Source organism: Eleutherodactylus coqui, chromosome 2 (assembly GCF_035609145.1).
Source record: "Eleutherodactylus coqui strain aEleCoq1 chromosome 2, aEleCoq1.hap1, whole genome shotgun sequence".
In the NCBI taxonomy this organism is placed as follows: domain Eukaryota; kingdom Metazoa; phylum Chordata; class Amphibia; order Anura; family Eleutherodactylidae; genus Eleutherodactylus; species Eleutherodactylus coqui.
The window spans coordinates 223,667,817-223,683,050 of NC_089838.1; the positions used below are offsets into that span (position 1 = coordinate 223,667,817).

The 15,234-nt window shown below is 43.8% G+C and overlaps 1 protein-coding gene across 1 annotated transcript in view; it reads right to left on the reverse strand.

Annotated features, from left to right (window-relative positions):
- Positions 1-15,234, reverse strand: part of MINDY2 (MINDY lysine 48 deubiquitinase 2) — a 79,664-nt gene that overhangs the window by 28,593 nt on the left and 35,837 nt on the right. Inside the window, exons 3-4 of the mRNA XM_066592535.1 lie at positions 13,287-13,351; positions 2,063-2,221 (exon numbers count right to left, since the gene is read on the reverse strand). Coding sequence (XP_066448632.1) covers positions 2,063-2,221; positions 13,287-13,351 — 224 coding nt within the window. The remainder of the gene's footprint in view (positions 1-2,062; positions 2,222-13,286; positions 13,352-15,234) is intronic.

A 15,234-nucleotide genomic window follows, 5' to 3' on the forward strand; every position in this document is an offset into this window, starting at 1 on the left:
TTTATTTCTAAAATGTTTTTATATGGGACAAAACCGGATCAAAAGTCATAAAAACAGACATTATGCTTACAAAAAGAAACATGCATTGACCCTTAATTTAAAAATATGCTTTTCATTTAACATTTAAAATGTAGCCCAACAGAATACTAAGGCTAGATGGAGACAACAGAGTGCTAAGGGTAATGCACAAGGTGTAGGTCTCCTGTCCTATAACACCTAATTCACTGGGAGTGCATTGCCCCCCTTTATACAGAACCTTACTTCATGGTGCCAATACAAACTGCTTGTGTGCCAAGCTCTAAAGGCACCTAATCCACCAATAGTCGTTGGCCATAGGAGCCATTAGTTTAATCCCTTTTATGAAAAAACAAGTATGGAGGGAGTAGTTTAGTAGGGAAAGAATGTTATTTCCCCTTAAATTGGTAACTGGTCACCCGGCCAACAGGGACTTGTACATTTACCAAAGGCAGACAATCACTATGGGAAAAACATAAAAGAAGATAAAGACAGACTTCAAGCAAGCATTAGAATCCATTAAAGGGGTTGTCCCGCGGCAGCAAGTGGGTCTATACACTTCTGTATGGCCATAATAATGCACTTTGTAATATACATTGTGCATTAATTATGAGCCATACAGAAGTTATAAAAAGTTTTATACTTACCTGCTCCGTTGCTGGCGTCCTCGTCTCCATGGTGCCGACTAATTTTCGCCCTCCGATGGCCAAATTAGCCGCGCTTGCGCAGTCCGGGTCTTCTGCAATCTTCTATGGAGCCGCTCGTGCAGAATGCAGGCTCCGTGTAGCTCCGCCCCGTCACGTGCCGATTCCAGCCAATCAGGAGGCTGGAATCGGCAATGGACCGCACAGAAGAGCTGCGGTCCACGAAGACAGAGGATCCCGGCGGCCATCTTCAGCGGTAAGTATTGAAGTCACCGGAGCGCGGGGATTAAGGTAAGCGCTCCGGTAAACTTCCTTTACCTCCCTGCATCGGGGTTGTCTCGCGCCGACCGGGGGGGGGGGGGGGGGGGGGGTTGAAAAAAAAAAAAACCCGTTTCGGCGCGGGACAACCCCTTTAACCCCTTGAGTGGCACGCCCGGAAATTTTCCGGGACGAGCTCCACTGCTCATAGTGACATAGCCCGGAAGATCTCCGGGCTATGTATCACTATGGGAGCTGCAGAGCACAATGCCACAAGCTGTGACAGTGTGCTCTGCCTGCACAGACCCACACAGAGCAGTGCAAGGGCTTTGAAAAACCAGCAGAAGATATTGCCGATATGTCGGCAACCTCCTGCTTTGTTTACAGGTTGCCATAGAGACCATCGGCTTGTCAGAAGCAAGCTGATGGTCTCTGTGGCAGGGAGAGCTTGGTGCTTGGCTGTGAGAGGACAGCTAGGTACTAGCTCTTACAGCAGAGATCAGAGAAAACCTCCGATCTCTGCTGTGTTAACCCTTTACATGCTGCAGTCTATGTGACTGCAGCATGTAAAGGGCTGTCACTGCAGCATGTAAAGGGCTGTCACTGCAGCATGTAAAAGGCTGTCACCATCGGACCCCTGGAATGTGATCAGGGGTCCTGATGGGTCCCTGTGGAAGTCCCCTAAAGGGACAAAAAAAAAAAAAAAAAAAAATTTAAAAAAAAAAAAGGTTAAAAATTTAAAAAAATTATAAAAACACTTGTCTCCCTTTACTTTGTAAAAAATCAAAAATACAATCACACATGTGGTATCCATGCGTCGTAATGACCCAGAGAAGGAAGTTAATACATTATTTAACCCCTTAATGACATGGCCCCTTTTTTTCTTTTTTCCCCATTTCTTTTTTTCCTCCCCCCTGTTTAAAAAAATCACAACTTGTCCCGCAAAAAACAAGCCCTTATATGGCCATGTCAATGGAAAAATGAAAAAGTTATGGCTCTTGAGACGCAACTGCAAAATTAGTTGAAATTCAATGATTAGACCATTTTAAAAAACCTGCCCTGGTGGGCACGACAGGGTGGTAGGAAACCCGCCACTCAAGGGGTTAATGCATAAAAAAGGTAAAACTTTGCTAAAAGGTCCGTACCTCTGGATCCACCAACCAGCCATGGTATAGGGGTATATCGAGAAGGTCAAACACAATGCACTCAGGTGTGTACTCGAAGACTCGCACTCCCGTGAACTTCACATTGACATCTAAGCCGGTCTGTAACTTGTGTAGGATTGCCATGGCATCGCTCATATTCTGTAACACAGTGACAAAAGTTGGTGTGTTTAACTTAGAAAGTGTATTAATATTTTTACCTTTAGATTTTGATTGCATTTCCTGTTATAGTTGATATGGGCAATTTTTACGTTTTCCAACAGAAACTACACTATAAAAGCTCTTAAGTGATAAAAAAAAAAATTGTATTTAGCAGTCACACTGACTATTTACACAAACACAACATAGCAGGATAATAAAAGATAATGCATTTATAGTGAGGCTTAAGATGTTTCTAGAACAGCTTCTAAGAAAACGGTCATTGGGATGTTGCATGTAAAATCTACAATTCTATTTGGGGCCCCCATGGAGCCCAATTTTCCCAAAGAGATCAATAGGTGTTATTCCCATTTACCCCTTTCAGTCAAGCAGCTGCTTGGAATGAAGCATACCATAACTGGAGCTTAAAGGGGTTGTCCACTCGTAAACCATTGATAAGAATAATAGATTGGTGGAGTTGGGCTGCTCAGGACGCCACTGATCCGCTCTTCACTAGACCAGTGTGCCAAGTTGGTTTCTGCAAGAAGCATACAGCCCTGTTCTTACTGCAGTGGCCTGATTTAGGCCCAATGCCCATGGGTGTGTTTGATTTGAGGAATCCGTGCGGGCGATCCACAAATCAAGCCGCCCATAGGGATGCAAGGGGTTCACAAATGCATTAAAGCATGCGGATTTGTTTTGCTGACCTTGTGCTCCATTTTGCTGTCCGATTCGCGGCACAATTGCAGCTGACACTGCGGATCCGTGGGAAATCACGAGTTGAAAAAAAAAAAAAAAGTACTGCAACAGCCGGCACCCACACGCATCCACAGTGCAGAAGAAAGAAGATCCGGACAAGGACGGAGAACACCCGGACAGGTAAATAATTGTCCACGGACAGGGTGGCATTCAGCTACGGGCCACCGCAGGCAGAATCCGACCCGTCCATGGACATTGGGCCTGAGTATTACAGCTAACATTCCCATTCACTTGGCTAGGAAATTTGCCTGTAATACCAAGGCTGCCCACTGCTGTATCAATGGAGCTGTCTAGTTCCCACAGAAATCAGCTCAGTCCAAAAGTACAAAGGCCCTGCGAACAACCCAACGCCAGGAGTCCCAAACAGCATACCCCGGCTGATCTACTATCGATAGCCTATCGTGCAGTTAGGCCATCAATAGTTTACAACTGTCCAACCCCTTAGACAGGGATAAGAAGTCTTCTTTGGGGTAAGCGCCATCTATTAAGCTTGTATTACAAATCACACACATTCCCTGGCAACCAGCTTTCTAAAGTAGAAGAAACTGCCTGCCTGAAAAACAGCAATATATTCACCATTCCTGTCCAGGAACTCGGTTTATGCTTTTCTTTTTTTGTTTGTGAATCAATTTTTTTTATTTTTTTTTTAAGAGAAAATAAATAAAAGTTTAACAAAAAGGATCAGAATGAACAGTTTAATGTAAATTTGTCCCGGGCCTCGTAGTTAAAAATAGAAGCTTTGTTCCGGCTGCTCTATTTGGTTCAGCAGTACACCAGTGTTATAACCTAGTCATGTGGAAAAATGAGGTTAACGTGCTCCTTTATAGGTGCTCCTCCTCAGTGGGTGTAATACAAGTAACAGCCAGAAGAGCACAGAACAAGGCACGCATCAATGGATGACATAGTAGCTGAAACTACTCAGGGATTTATACAATGTCCCATTTGGGCTCAACGCTTTAACCCTTTCTTGACTGGTGGGCTTTGAGTCTTGGGCAGCAGATCCAAAAAAGACAACAAGATGCATGGGCATAGGGTACATATATTTCCCCCCCCCCCCCCCCCCCCCCCCCCCCTCGACCTCTTTCTGGCTACATAACGTGAATATACATCATGCCTTTGCTAAGGGTGTATGGAGCAGGCTCGGGAGGTGTCAGTCAATGGCCACAATCAGATAACTATTTAGATGCCATGGTCAGAGTTACAGCTGTGATCAAAGCTGACTGCGCTTCCAAGCAGCAAAAGCTGAAGGCGAGCCCCACTCTGCATCCCACTGACCCATCTGTGACGCAATTGCGGGGTGTCAATGGGTTGGCATGGCATCCTGGGGCCTAGTCGAAGCTCCCAGGACTGCCATGCATGGATGCCTATATGCTCTGCAACTGGCAGAGCTTAATAGGCAACATTTATAAGTACTATATAATGCAATACTGAAAAACAATGCAGTATATAGTGCAGGGATCAAGTGATTGCAAGTTCAAGTCCCCTAATGAGACTAAGGTAAAATGTATTTTAAAGGAAATTAATCATAGCATTTTTTTAAAATTAAAAAAAAAAGTTTAAAAAAAAACAAAAACCTCTTTTCCCTTTAAAAAAATAAACACTAAAACGAAATCATGATATTTGGGATCGCCATGTTCATAAAAGTCTGAACTACTAAAATATTACATCTCACATGAGCAGCACAGAATGAAAGAATTACTTTTTTTTGGTTACCCATTCACGCAAGAAACTGAATAAAAAAGTAGCAAAAAAGAGATGTATGTATCCCAAAAATGTACTAAGAAAACCTACAGCATGTCCCACAAAACAACAAACTCTATTACCGCCAAATACACCAAATACTAAAAGTTATGGATATCAGAATGTGGTGGTGGAAAGCAATTTGGGCTTTAAGAAAAGTTTTTACAAGAACACCAAAAAATCTACAACTCTGGCATCACCGTAATTATACTGATCCACAGAATAAAATTTCACATGATTTTTACTACATCATGAACACTAAAAACTAAACCGGCCCGAAAAATGGAGCAATTTATTTTTCCATTTCACCCAACTTAATTTTTAAATACAAATTGTCCCATGGGGGAAAAAAGCCTTCATGCAGCCAATTAAAAAACAAACAAAAAAATGTTATTGCTCCTGGAAGGCGAGTACAAGAAATGAAGAGGGAAAAATTAAAAATCTCTGGTCTTGAATGGGTTAATTAAGCAGGGATTGCTGTGAATATTTCATTAATTTTTGCTTTTTTTATTCTAAGTTTTTTTTTTCATACTACCTGTACTATTACTGTTGCTTGTGTTAGCAAGGAACATGCAAGCATTTACTAAAATTTTCTACCCAGTTTCCCTAAAAGTAAGACTTACCCTGAAAATAAGTCCTACCCCGATTTGTCTGGATTATCGTGCAAGCTTGAAATATAAGCCCTACCCTGAAAATAAGCCAGCTCAGTCCCAGTCCTCATGCTGCTGCAGTGCAGAGCCCGACGTGCTTCTTGCAGTCCTCGTACGCCCACAGAAGATCACTTCCTGGTTACGAGATTTATAAATCCCACCTGCAGGAAGCAATGTCTCTGATCGGTTCATAGAGCATTGCATTGATTGGCTGAGCAGTGCTCAAGAACCAATGTGATGGCTTTTGATTGGTTCTTGCTCAGCCAATCACAGCCATCGTGTTGTGGAGGCAGGATTTATGAATTGGCCAATCAATGCCGCAGCTCAGCACGTTGGAGCTAGGAAGAGCAGCAAGAGGGACCTGGCCCAAGTCTGATAGGCAAGTATAGTAAGATATCCCCCAAAATAAGACCCAGTGCCTCTTTTGGGGCAAAAATGTATTTAAGACAGGGTCTTATTTTGGGGGAAACACTATACAAAGGATAATTGCCAACACTGATCTAATGGTAACCATTCATTATACAGGGTGTAGTTTAAAAAAAAACAAAAAACAAAAAAAAAACCCACAAAACTATCCAGCACTATATCTCAATACGGTTATCCGATATAGAAATAATGGTGTATTTGAATAAGATGGTATGGATGTGCTACATGATTGCATGGTGCAAGGGCCCCTGGGGACCCTGGAGCATGGAGTTGTGGACCCTATAAGAGATAGAGTGTAAAAGCAAATTGCAAAGTTCAAGTGTAGCATGTAAGAAGCAGAAATCCACTTTCCACATTTCTGAGTCCCGTAGGACCACTGCTATGACTGAAGTAAGGAAAGCGTACTCACAGTGGCCTCCTGCTACAATAGGCGCAGATCATCCAGGAAGTCCTCCACTATTGTGTGCAGGAGATTCAGGTACTGCGTTGAGTATCCCTGGAATGAACACAGGTCCAACGAGTCAATCGCGCCAAATTCCAACCTACACGTTCACGCTGGAATTTACATTGTCTTCTTATTTTGTCTTACTCTTACTAGTAATTTGCATTGCATCCACTGAATCGGCGCTTCGGCATTCACTAACACGGTCCTGCAGTTATAGCGCCAGTCCTGGACTGCACTGCCGAATGGCTCCATGCATGTATTGTAGCAGGAGGCCACTTGGAGTACGCTTTCCTTACTTCAGTCATAGCAGTGGTCTCATGGGATGTGGAGAGACACAAAGCTGGAGCTTGCCTGCAGGCGGGAAAAAGATTTCAGCACATGTGAAGGGATTGTGAAGCTCTGGATGTGATTATACTGTGATTGAGATGTTTTTAGCAGTTTTTTGAAAAACTTATTTGGTAGTGGTGCCCCAAGGTGCGAAAAATTTTTTTTCCAGGGTGCCCCAAGGCCAAAATATTTGGGGGAAAAGGTGATCTAATAAATCTTATCTCCTTGGAACCCAGAAGAGGAGATTATGGGGAATCTGGTTACTTACAGGCATCCCTAAGGCCGGGCTCAAACAAACGCATTTGCATTATTATGTGCGCATAATATGCGCTAAATGGAGTCAATGAAAGTACATTGAATTTCATTGTTCCACTGACATTTGCGCATATTTATTCCATATGTAAAAAACAATGCAGCATGCTCTATTTTACCGCATATTACACGCATAAGAGCCCTGTTGTTCTCTATGGGTGCGCTTGAAACGCAGTGCATATGCAATTACATTACGTATGTACTGCGTGTTTTTTCACCATGTTGCTAGGAGGCATGAGAAGGAAATTGAAAAAAAAAAAAAAAAGGAACCAGTGCAGGACTGCGTGCATAAAATACGCAGGACATGCGCAGGCATACGCAAGGAAAAACATGACAATATGCAGTTCCATATGCTGGTTATATGCTACGGTTTCTTTGCAGCGTATTACCATACGGTCAGGTGAGACCGACCCGAGGTGCAGAACGCTTTGACGGGAAGATGCAAATGGTGAGGACGCATGTTAAATGAATCATTTACATAGACATTTTTAAAGCCTTATTTCCTCTTCCAGGAACACGTGCAGCACTTTACTACAGTCTGGAGTAGCCATTACAATGCATCCCAGGGAACTTAGCAGAAATTCATGTATTGTCTAAACCAGGTTATGTTAAACGCTTTCTTCTTCTAATTCTGCTGATGTTTTCCACATTATTATTACATTTTCCATGCAACTACCGATTGTTTTTCCTATTAAAAGATAGATAACTCTTGCAGTTTTCACAGGAACCCCGGAGCCTCCTGATACGCTGCTACCTTCTCCTAGCAGAGATCACTTCTCAACAGTACTCATTAACCCTTTGCAATCCAATTTTGGATTCGGGGTTTCCTAGCGGGTTTTCTATTTCTGCAATTATACAATGGTGCCATCTGCTGGTTAGAGCCAGTACTGCGGTATAGGACATGCTGGAGAGGCCCCCAGCAACAGAGCAGCCAGTAATCTACAGTAAGAATACCCTGCCGGATGTCTTCCAACATCGGAGCTGTACAGCCTTCAATCAGAATGTCTTTAGATGTCAGACAGGATTGAAAAGGGTTAAAGGCAGGATTAGGGCGGTTTCACACAGCAGTTTTTATGTTCAGCTTTTTGTGAGCCAAAACCAGGAGTGGGTCCAAAATACGGAAGACGTGCAAATCCTTCCATTATACTTTCTCTCCAATGTGATTGTTCCCAGCAAGAGAAACCAAGTAATCTTGTAGATAGGATACCTTTTAATGGCTAACAAAAATACATGATGTAGTAGCGAGCTTGCGAACCTCTCAGGGTTCTTCTTCAGGCTAAAATTAAATAGATCTGAAGAGGCACGAATATTTATACACACTTATGACAAGGCACAGACATGGGTGTGATTGGTTTGCATTGAAAGGAATACTGTAATAGAAAGAAACATTTTTAACTAAACACTGATAGGGAAGGGGGAGGGGGGGTGTCACCAGGCCAGGAGTACTGAAACAGAAACACAAAACATCTTTAACTAGACCCTGATATGGGAGTGAAAGTCTTATAGTCCCTGAATTACTGGGTATTAGTGTATCTTGACGCCACCAGCAAGTGCTGGTGGAATCAAGACTGACAGGGGGGGTGGTGTCACTCTCCCTGTGCGTGATTGGCTGCCGAGGTGGCAGGAGAGCAGCGGAAAGTGTGTTGGTTGCCGCTAGCGGCACACTCCTCGGTGTAAAAGGCCACAGTATTCTGGGAAGCAGGGAGCTGGCAGCGGCATCAATAAGCTTTATCGTCGTGGCCCAAGATCGCTGGCCCCCACCCCTGGTGGCAGGATGTAATTTACAAATCGCCAAGCGGCGTTTCCATATCCCCCATTCACACCCCGGCCTGGGAGCAGGGAGCAGACAGCTGTGGTGGAAGAAGCACTCGCAGCGGCGCTGAGTACTGCAGAACAGGGAATCCCACGTCGCGCCATACCCACAACCCCCCTTTATAGCGCAGACAGCAGGGAGCACAGTACTGCAGCACAGGGGATCACACAGCACCGCACCATGTTGGGTTAGGATACAGCGCCGACTTCATGTTGCAGACAGGCGGGTTACAGCGGGCAGCACTGCGCCGGGGAACAGCAGGGAGCGCGCATCACAGACCTCTGCACCTTCCAGGACCTAGGGATCTTCCGCCAAATCAGGAGGTAGGGGTGTGCCAGGGGCGTTCCTCCATGGAAGCCCTGTCAAACCCCTAGCTTCTGGTGGCGGCAACGTACATTAATACCGAATTACTGTTGGAGGGTAAGGGGGGTGGCGTCCACGAGAAGAGAATCATAGCGATTACATTTAAATTGTGGCATGCTGCGATTGCCGCGATTCTCCATGGTGAGCATATCTATTAGATAGGCTCATCTGGGAGACCTGTCAGTGCTCCCCCCTCCTCCCTTGCTAGCAATATTCCGCCTCGGCCTTGGACAGGGGGCCTTATACGGATCCACAAAAGCATGAAAATTATATATAAAATAGATTAGAAATATAATTTCCATGCATGCATGAATGTATGAATGATAACTTGGTTGCCAGATAATTGGGAATTCCTTAGAATTTATGAAACTTGTAAAGTATACTTATTCTTGAATTCAAGTTTCTCAAAGAACATTTTGATGGCTAATATCAGAATGCTTACAGGATGAAAGTGGAATCTGAATGAGCAGGTTGTCAGCGGTGTGGGGTACAGGGCTGAAGATTAATATATACTGTCAAACCTCTAGGTTCGTTGGTAATCTGCCCAAAAGCAATTGACTAAACTTGAAGCCAATGAAACTCGAGGTAATAATTTCCATAGGAATCAATGTAAATCCAATTAATCTGTTCAAGACATTCCAAAAAACACACCAAACCACTATTTTGTACAGCGTTTAGTGCTGCTTTTTCAGAGCAGCGCTAAACGCTGTAAAACGCTCCCATTCATTTCAATGGGGCTGTTCACACAAGCGGTTTCGGCCCTGCGTCGCCAATTGAAATGAATGGGCAGCGGTTTCAGTGCTCCCGAAAACGTGGCACAACTTGGTACCGTGTTTTGGGCAGCGCTAAATGCCCTAGCTACACTACCTGAGAGAAAAAAAATAAATAAATACTCCCCTTGCAGGCGCCGTCGGTGTTCCGGGGGCCGCTCTCCGGACCTCAGTGCAGGCTGCTGGGCACCTGTCAAGCCGGCAGAGCATCTTGCTAGTGACGGGGATTGAAATCCCCTACCTCCAGCAACAGATTGCTCTGATTGGCTGAGTGACAGCCCGCTCAGCCAATCACAGCACATGCTGGATGCTTGAATGGCTGCGATTGGACAGTGAGGTCACGTGGGCCGGCAGCTGCCAGTGAAACTAGAAGCAGCCGGCAAAAGTAGAGGTATGACTGTATTCCAAGAACACTGGCGATGGGAGATCTAGTGAATAGGTATACTATGTGTTACCATCTATTGCATTCTCTTTACATCAACACAATTGACTTTGTTGGGAAGCGAGCCAGTACTGATGAGACAAGTTCTTATTTCATCCTATATAGGTATACATTACCGTCTCTTGCTGCCTTCAAGAACTTTTATGAATGCGGTAAGTAAAAAGCAGAACGTCCCCACTAATGTGCAGTCACAGTAACATCCTTCACAGGGCTTGACAGCACAAAGCACCTGATAAAAATTACAGCTCGGTTATGGCCTACGATAAAGCAGATCTGCGGCGGTGATAAATGCCCCTTTATGTAGAAGCCTCACAAATTACCCCCTTTATGCAGAAAGTGGCTCTGATGGAAGTAATACTGCACCCTCGCCAACCTTTTTATAAATCAGCTGTGAATACACTATAAGGAGGGGGAGGACAAGATATTCGTATCAGCCACCACTAGATCATTTACAAGCAATATATACAACACAGACATCAATGCTCGCCCTAAACGCTAACATGGGATTATTTCAGTCAGCCCAGACCACAGACATTTTAATTGCAAGCTTAGGGACCAATTACATGGTTACGTTTACGCTCAATGCCGTATTTTTTCTAGGCCATTAGAATAACCCCTTAAACGGGTTACGAAGGCATCCTCTCCAAAGCCATCCGACATGGAGCATTCAGATGCACATTCAGCAGTATTATTGCTAAGGCATCCATCAACTATAGTGAGAGTCTGTTCTAACTAACAGAACCCACTATTGATCCTTACCAAGCATCAGACTATAGCCTTGGCAACTGTACTGTCCAGCATGTGGCGGTCTCTTCATGATTGGGTAGGAGAACATGCCTGTACAACTTCATCAAAGCAATGTTCCCCAATCTACGGCTCTCCGGCTGTGGCACAACTACAATTCCTGTCCTACCCCGACAGTTTCAAGCTGTCAGAACATCTTGGCTATTAAATTTACTTTTTTTCCCCAAAAGGTGAAGAAATACCAATTGAGCGTTCAATCCCTTAGAGGAGTAGCGATCATAACCCGCTCCTAGTTAGGTACATGGCAAAATGTAGAAAAAAAAACTACAATTACCATAAAGCAGGAAAAGGCGTTTGGCCGCTTTATATGTCCTCAATATTAAATATATCATAATGTGTGGCATCTTCTGCTTCAAGTCACACTCCCTGACTCTTTCAAACGTCTGCCACGCTGCTTTTGTACACTGCACCGCGCGACATGGAGGGGCTGCAGTTACCCATCTGCACATGCTCTGCTCTCCAGAAAAGTGCAGTAGGATTAGTAGGCCTATGCATGAGCCCCGTGTTGTAAGCTGCTGGACATGTGTGATCCAAGACATTACTGAACGAGCAGCACTCAGCCCAGAGGTTAGGCTTTAAGCTATTGTTCATGCCCTGGTCCGGGATTGGATGTGAGCGGCTGCTTATAACACCGGCTCTATACATAGACATACTATGCACATTGTGCTTTTGCTGCTCTGGAAAGCAGCAAATGAGCACATGGGTAACCAGAAGTTCGGGTCTGCATCCGCTTCATGTCACGAACCGCACTGGATGAGAGCGGCATGGCAGCGGTCTTAAAGATTTTCTGACTCAGGGAGCACAAAAAAAAAAATTAAGATACATTAGTAATGGTTTTCTTTTCTTTCCTGTCACATATTATGATAGATTTAATATTGAGAACAGATAACATGGTCAACCCCTTTAAGAGGGATTTATTCATGCAGGAAGTTTTCTTCAAATGGGCTTTGAGTGGTAGAACAAGAAAGCAGACAAAACTTACCTCCCCTGCCCCCAACTGCTCTGGTTCTGCCACTGTTCACATCCAGCTGGTCATGCTCCCGATTCAGCGAGCTAGTGATCATCTTACTGACTACAGGGACATATGGCCACCAGCAGCTAATCATGGCTTGCTTCAGCTCATGATTAGCTACAGTAGTCACATGTCCAGTTGTCAGGATGCATTGCTCTGCAGCTGAAAGAGAAGATCGGCGGAGTCCGGGCACCAGTGAAACAGGAGCAACAGGGGAGCAGGGCGGGTAAGTATAGTTTTTTTTTCTACTATGTTATTTCTCCACTCTGGGCCCTTTAGAAAAAAAAAAAAAGCTGCCCCTGGATAAACTCCTTGAAAAAAATGTTAATGACGCAAACAAATAGTTTCAAGTGCTAAATTAGTTCCAAATTTTGGATTTGGGTCTATTAAAAAAAAAAAAAAAAAATTAAAAAAAATAGTATTTAACCTGTACCTATGAGTCCTAAATGGCAAACAACTGGTGTGTGTTGGCATAAAAAACAAAAAGCTTCAGTGCCACAAGGCAGCCATGCCAACCAGGTGGCAGTTGTCAATCTTTTCAGCATAGTACAGAAAAAGTACCTCCACTAAAATATCACGTTAATAAGCTTCTCCCTGCTCCATTAAAGAAAGCAAAAACTGCTAAGAATACATGGGACATGCAAAGTAGTGCCTTTTGCCTACAGCCAAGGCAGGGCTTTGGGGTGTGCACCCCAATAGTAAGGAGGCGTCACTTGGCCAAACCCATTTCTTTAACTCTTACTTGAACTAGTCCCCCCTTCGTTCTCTGCAAGTTGTCTAGGAACTATTATTAAAAGTTTGAGAGAATCTAATCTACTCTTTGCCATGCAGAGGAGACAGGAACAGAGGAAGCCAAAGAGACGGAAGCTTGGCCACAGCCCGCCCTGCAAGAAACTTGTCTCTACAGCAAAGAGGAGGCAAGTGCTTACATTATGTGCCTGCACGTAAAAATGTGCCTGTGCGTAAATGGCGTACATTATTAGAAATTCAAGAATATTGCAAACTGGTCAGAAGACCTTTGGGGGGGGGGGGGGGGGGGGAAATGGTGTGGCCTCGTCTATGAGCCAGAAGCCAGCAGAGAACTGAAGGAGAGACAAGCTGCTTGAAATAACCATTATAAATAACAATTCTGGCTAATGATTATTGACCAGGTTGAGAGAAAGCAGATCATTCCACAAGAAGAGAGTTAAAATGGAAGCTATTACCTGCTCGTAATTTAGTCGCTGAGCCTCAGAAATCTCTTTTGGTTTAGCTTCTAAAATGTAGTCTCCTGGAAAAAGATGAAAACAGGAAAAAAAAAGTTATTAAGTACACAAAAGTTTCACTTCCATTTTGGAAAGACAGCAAAAATAAAAAACATGAAAAAATAAGCCAATATAAGCGATAATGAATTTTGCATCAAAGACAAGGAAAAAACCCGCTTGACATTTCTTTTATCAAGTCTTCATTGAAATCTGGGCGTTCACTTAACAAGCTCATATTTTACCGCTTGCTGAATACAAAATCCACAGCTCGAAAAAAGGCTAATCTGAACTAAAAATGAAAAAATGATATATTCTAAATATTGAAGGCACAATGAACACTGGTGACGCTGGATAATTCATGTGAGCAGGAAGCTAATGGGGCAGATTTAGCAATGACATCGTATCAGGGGCAGAGCTTTCAAATGCTCCCTTTTCTCGGGCAGAAAAGTGGCAATAAAACTATACCAGATCCACCTGGGGTAAGTCAGTCCACACAGTTTATTCAACACTTTGGGCAGATTAAAATTGATAGTCAGTTTAAGCTTCCACAGGACAGTATTAAAAAGTGCCAGATTTATTACAGCAACTCTGCTGGATGATGAATCTGGAGCATTGATGTTTAGTACAGGAGAGAAGAGAAGGACTGAAAGCCAAGTCATCAGGCCCAGCCTCACTTACGAATCATCTATTTAGGCCACTTTCACATAGCCATGAAAATCGCCGCGAGATTGGTGCGTTGCAAGACTCACAAATCTCACACGATTATGAACCCCATCCATCATATACATAAGCGATTTTTTTCCTGCATCACTGGGAAATCAAAAGAAGTTGCAGGATGTCCCAGGAACGGAGACGGAGTGCGTCGGAGATCTCTTCTGGCCGCCTGCCTCCATTCATATCAAGCAGACAAGGACTACCGATTGACACGGCTGATTTTTGTCAGATTTGTATGTCTGCATAAGCGAACGACAACTAAGTGAATTATTGTCTAATTGGCCAATTGTTGCTTACACTAAAAAATCATCAGTTTCACATGAACCAACAATTAACTGAACGATAAGCGTTTCTGTAAAAGGGCCATTACTAACATAACACAAAAATGATTCATGCAATAAACCAGCTTCACATAATACCATAAAAAGGTATTTACACCACTCCTATCAGAAGTATACTTTATATAAAGTGGTTGCTCACTGTTATTTCCTATGAAAAGGAAATCCATATACTAATATATGCTGGCTGGATGAATGCCAGATAAGGGGTACTCCCAGCAGATACAATACAAGTACCCACCCAGTGTAGTGTGAACACAGCCTTAAATGGTTTTCCACACAAGACACTTTCTTCCCACTTTACTTGCGGTCATTTTATATTGATAAATACAAATATGAAAGAAGCTCAATGATGTACAGTAAATAGAGATGAGCGAACGTACTCGGTAAGGCCGATTTCGCAATCGAGCACCGCGATTTTCGAGTACTTCACTACTCGGGTGAAAAGATTCGGGGGCGCCGTGGGTGAGCGGGGGGGGGGGGGGGGGTTGCAGAGGGGAGTGGGGGGAGAGGGAGAGAGAGCGCTCCCCACTGTTTCCCGCTGCTACCCCCCGCTCCGCCCCCCGGCGACCCCGGAATCTTTTCACCCAAGTAGTGAAGTACTCGAAAATCGCGGTGCTCGATTGTGAAATCGCCCTTACCGAGTACGTTCGCTCACCTCTAACAGTAAATCATAAATCTCTGCAATCTTAAAAGGTGGACATGGTTGAAAAAACTTCATGTCAAAAAGGGTAACACTATCCGTTCAAGACATTTGGTATGACTATATACTTCATTCTGTTTTTGCCCCACACTACGTCATTAGAGTACCTCCAGCATATGGCAAGCCATCTAACGCTCTGCTGCATGCTTTACAG